General features: G+C 40.6%; 1 protein-coding gene across 1 annotated transcript; it reads right to left on the reverse strand.

The window, feature by feature from the left end:
• Window positions 1-272: 272 nt before the first annotated feature.
• On the reverse strand, window positions 273-4,971 carry LOC117300787 (DNA-directed RNA polymerase III subunit RPC10-like). The gene is made up of 3 exons (XM_033784588.1): window positions 4,789-4,971; window positions 1,529-1,616; window positions 273-572 (listed from the first exon to the last, which is right to left on the reverse strand). The coding sequence occupies exons 1-3, from the start codon at window positions 4,897-4,899 to the stop codon at window positions 439-441; spliced, it is 333 nt and encodes a 110-aa protein (XP_033640479.1). The 5' UTR covers window positions 4,900-4,971; the 3' UTR covers window positions 273-438.
• Between the last annotated feature and the right edge of the window lie 18 nt (window positions 4,972-4,989).

Raw genomic sequence — 4,989 nt, forward strand, 5'->3', positions numbered from 1 at the left:
AATGGGGAGCTGTTGATAGTATAAAATATTGTAATGCCACAGAATTCACCTTTGGTAATACTCACTAAAACAAATGAATGGATGAGGGATAATGAAAAGTATTTTATCTCATAGATCATACTTCCCATTTAGTTGGTAAACAGGTTAGGGCCCATCAATTTCATAGAGCTGCTTAAGCACAACAAATAGTTAAGCATCACAAAATTATGCTTACCACAATAAGTTTCCCAGCAAAACTACCATGTCACAAGTACAATTTGTGAATTGATATCCTACTCATATCTGCTTAGCATAAAACTGTTCAGCAATATTCTCTGCTTTTAAAAGCAGCTTTATAAAATTGTACCTTATCAGATCCTATGAAATGTTGTATATTATTTGCTTTCAAGACTAATATAATAGTTGAACATCAATACAAATACATGTGGTGGAAATTCATTAACCGGCGTCCCGCCATCGGTGTCCACACTCCGGGCTGCAGCATTTGTAGAAGGTCGTCATAGGTTCATCAGCTGAGCGGGTCTGTATCTGCATGAAGTACGCCCTCGCGTGTTCACACTTCGGACATTTCTCTGTGAAAAACCAAAACAACAAAGAGATTAAAACACAGGGTTGGAGGGTCACTGCTGACGAAGAAGTCTGAACCTAGGATCTGAAATTATGGAGGTATGTTAAAATGATGGCAGGCCTGGAATTAGACGAAGGGGATGGAGGATTTTCCAATCGAAGAGCGCCATGGCCTCTATCATGGCCTTGGTGCCCCTTTAGAAGATTCTTAAAAACATTACGATTTTAAAATTGAAGTGCCCTTTGCAGAATGGTTTATGTCCTTGCCCTCTAAATCGCGAAATTCCCGGGCTGTGATAGCATTTCTACAATTTGAGAACCCTTGAAATTATGTTCAAAAAGATTTTAGGAACAGTTTCCTCAGCCAGTATATTTGCCCTGAAATTGTGTCATTGACCAGCCAGCAGGGCTTAGCCGAATTAGTTTGTCATTTCACGAGTCCACCAGCGTTTTCACTAGTCTGTAATTCATTTGGAACAGGTGTGTTCTTTAAACACTGATCTAGCTAGCCAGCCAGCCGGACCACTTGGAGAGAATTCTGACAGGTCACATTTGGCCAGTGGACCCTGTGAGGGAGAATGCTTAGGCCTAATACTAAAAGGCGATTGCCTGCATGCCCCTTGGTCCTTGACTTGGTGCCCTTGAAATGCTCCAGTAGAAAGTTAAAAAATCCTCATAGGGTGCCCGTTACTAAGAAGAAAATTACTGCCCTTGCCCTTTTAAAAACAAAGCATGCAGGCCTGAATGCTGTAAGCAGTATAGAGAAGTAGAATACTTCTAGAAGTAGAGGAGCAGGATTTCTTTATATCTGGACAAAATAATGGCTCAGGCTGACCAATATTCTTCCCATCAATTGACGTATCACCCAGGAGTCAGTGGTGTATCCGTGACTAGTTATTATAGGGGGTTTTGCAAATGTTTTGCAAGCGTCTCATTGTATGGTGATTACAAATGCACTTACCAGCTGTTGAGTCTACATTCTCCCAGGCTGCTGCTCCTCCCAGTACATCATCAACTTCCTTCAGTCGCGGGAACTTCTTGCTGGAAATCTAAGGAATACAAATAGACCAAATAGACGTTTACAACATCAGCAAATAGTATGATTTATCTGAAACTTGTGAGCCATGTGACCAAAGTGGTCAAAGCGCGTACGTGTGACCCGAAAATTATCAAAAGTCACTTATTGTTGAATAAAATGATTACTTTGGGAGAAATCAACTTGGAAGTTAAAAGATATATCTGTTATCAAATTATGATCTCTTTCGAAAAAGCATGACTGGACGACATGTTTTCCCAACGCGAGGGTGAAGCACCAAAAAGGGTTTTAGCAAATTTCTTGGGGCAATATCTCAAAAACGATATGGAATATGAAATTAATAATTAATTTTGTGTGTGTGTGTTCGTTTTGGCAAAAGACGAACAGTTTGACTAAGTTTCATGAAAATCTTATAGGTCACTTGGGAACATTCTAAAATGAGAAATTTGATTGATTTGACATGGAATGACCCTACTCCTAGAACTATGAGGTTCATTCCGCTATCAACGAACCTCATACCGTTCTAGGAGTAGATTGACCCCATTGGCTATCGCTATCAAGTTCTACAAAACCTTTATTAATGCATTTATCGAAAAAACTTTGAAGTTATACATGATGTTGATTGTAGCATGGGAGCAGAATGTACATGATGTACGTGTGACCCGACTTGGAAGTTAATGCTGGTGTCTTCTAATCGTTTCTACATTTAGGTCTAACTACATAGGTCTAAATCCTCTGCTATTGGTGTTTTCATTGATCTTTCTAAAGCATTCGACACACTCGATCACTATATTCTTCTTTCCACACTAAACCACTACGGTATCAGCCGTCGATTTCACCAAACTTTTCCTAACTTAGGATTAATCTGAGGACTTAGGACGGGTTCAGTTCCGTATCAAAATACGTAGGACGCATTGAACTCATCCTAAAGTTAGGACGGGTTACTCGAGATAGGATTGATCCTAGCGTTTCGTGAAATCGGCTGCAGGGGTGTCCCGCTTCCATGGTTTGCTGATTACCTTTCTAACAGGTCAGGGGTGTCCCGCTTCAATGGTTTGCTGATTACCTTTCTAACAGGTCAGGGGCGTCCCGCTTCAATGGTTTGCTGATTACCTTTCTAACAGGTCAGGGGTGTCCCGCTTCAATGGTTTGCTGATTACCTTTCTAACAGGTCAGGGGCGTCCCGCTTCAATGGTTTGCTGATTACCTTTCTAACAGGTCAGGGGTGTCCCGCTTCAATGGTTTGCTGATTACCTTTCTAACAGGTCAGGGGCGTCCCGCTTCAATGGTTTGCTGATTACCTTTCTAACAGGTCAGGGGCGTCCCGCTTCAATGGTTTGCTGATTACCTTTCTAACAGTTCAGGGGCGTCCCGCTTCAATGGTTTGCTGATTACCTTTCTAACAGTTCAGGGGCGTCCCGCTTCAATGGTTTGCTGATTACCTTTCTAACAGTTCAGGGGTGTCCCGCTTCCATGGTTTGCTGATTACCTTTCTAACAGTTCAGGGGTGTCCCGCTTCCATGGTTTGCTGATTACCTTTCTAACAGTTCAGGGGTGTCCCGCTTCCATGGTTTGCTGATTACCTTTCTAACAGTTCAGGGGTGTCCCGCTTCCATGGTTTGCTGATTACCTTTCTAACAGTTCAGGGGCGTCCCGCTTCCATGGTTTGCTGATTACCTTTCTAACAGTTCAGGGGCGTCCCGCTTCCATGGTTTGCTGATTACCTTTCTAACAGTTACCAGTACACTACAGTAATGAGCTGTGACTCTAATCGTCAGAACATCCGGCATGGGGTGCCTCAAGGCTCTATCCTTGGGCCACAACTCTTCTTCGCTTCTGAAATTCACTCTTTTCGCCAACGATACAACCATCCTTTACTCTAGCCAGGACGTTACTTCCTTGATAGACACTCTCAACTCTGAACTCTGCTCTATTTCTTCGTGGTTTAAAGGAAACAAACTTTCCATAAATCACAACAAAACTAACTTTATTCTCTTTACCAAGTCAGCTCGTCCACTAGAGATTTTCTTGCCTCAACTGGTTATTGACAATATTCCCATTAACAGGGTATCTTCTGCAAAATTTCTGGGCGTTACCATTGATCAAAGCCTTTCCTGGACAGAACACATTTCTTCTAATTCTAAAACCGTTTCCCGAAACACAGGCGTCCTATCTAAACTCTGCTTCTTTCTTCCAGCTACCTCTTATGCACTTACTGTACAACTCTCTTCTTCTACCGTATTTGCATTATTGTAATATTGTCTGGGCGCATACCTGCAATAGTAAACTGAACGCCTTGTTTGTTATCCAAAAAAGGGCCATTCGAATATGCACTTATTCTCATTTCCGGGACCACTCTGCACCCCTTTTCGCGCGTCTATGCACCCTTACTCTTACTGACATCAATAAACTTCAAACTGGCATTTTTATGTTCAAATATGCTTCCTCGCACATTTCCCACTTTCTTCACCTCGGTTCATGAAGTCCATGACTACTCAACCAGATCCCGTAATAACCTGTTTCTTCCTTTCACCCGCACCCTGTACTCTAGCAACACCCTTCGATTCACTGGTCCACGTCTTTGGAATGATATCTCTAGCAATTTAAGAACAATGCTCTTAGTCTTACAAAAGAGTCCTCATCTCCCACTATGTAACATAGCTTGCCTCTCCACTTATTTATTTTCTTTTGTCGTCTTCAGTTAGCCTGGTTTAACATTCTTTGTACTTTGTCGTCAGCATTTTGTATTGTCATTGTGTCTTGCCCTTGTTTCTTCTTCGATGTTTATTTGTATGTTTGTTTGTGTGTTTTCTTGTCTGTATAAAGGCTGTTGTCTACAAACCACGGCTTATCTAACAGCCTCATGCTCTCGTCCTGTCTTGTACATAGTTAATTCCTATTATTTGCTTTTACTTTAGATAGATTATATTATATTGTTTTTTTTGTATAATTTAATGCACTTTAGATTTGTTAAATTTCTATGTACTGTTTAATTCTCACAATTGTTTTTTTCAACAAGAGTATGGAATAAATGTTTATTGAATTGAATTGAATTGAGCTTCCATTTTCAAGTTTAAAAGTATGTGATGATGCCATGTGATTGTGTTGTATTTGTATACAATACAACTTACAAAATACAAGTACAAATTGTGCTTTTTTTTTATTAGTAAAATTAAAACGTTTACCTTTCTCGTCACATTGTGAATAAATGGACACGTATGGCACGCAAATCTGTAACATTGTGGTCCCTCTTCAACTACGAGAACGTTAGCACACGTCGGACAAAACATCAACATCTTTAACGCTAAATATTTTTAGTTTTATCGAATTTTTTTGAGTGAGTGAGTTGCATCAGGCACACGCTGTTGTTATTTTAGTTACTGTTC

This window comes from Asterias rubens, chromosome 16 (assembly GCF_902459465.1).
Source record: "Asterias rubens chromosome 16, eAstRub1.3, whole genome shotgun sequence".
Lineage (NCBI taxonomy): Eukaryota > Metazoa > Echinodermata > Asteroidea > Forcipulatida > Asteriidae > Asterias > Asterias rubens.

Bases quoted from the DNA above. Each gene is read 5' to 3' on its own strand.
- LOC117300787 (XM_033784588.1), bottom strand. From the start codon at position 4,899: ATGTTGATGTTTTGTCCGACGTGTGCTAACGTTCTCGTAGTTGAAGAG. The intron at 1,617-4,788 runs GTAAACGTTTTA...TGTATTCCTTAG, and splicing joins TTCACAATGTGACGAGAAAG to ATTTCCAGCAAGAAGTTCCC. The intron at 573-1,528 runs GTAAGTGCATTT...GGTTTTTCACAG, and splicing joins GAATGTAGACTCAACAGCTG to AGAAATGTCCGAAGTGTGAA.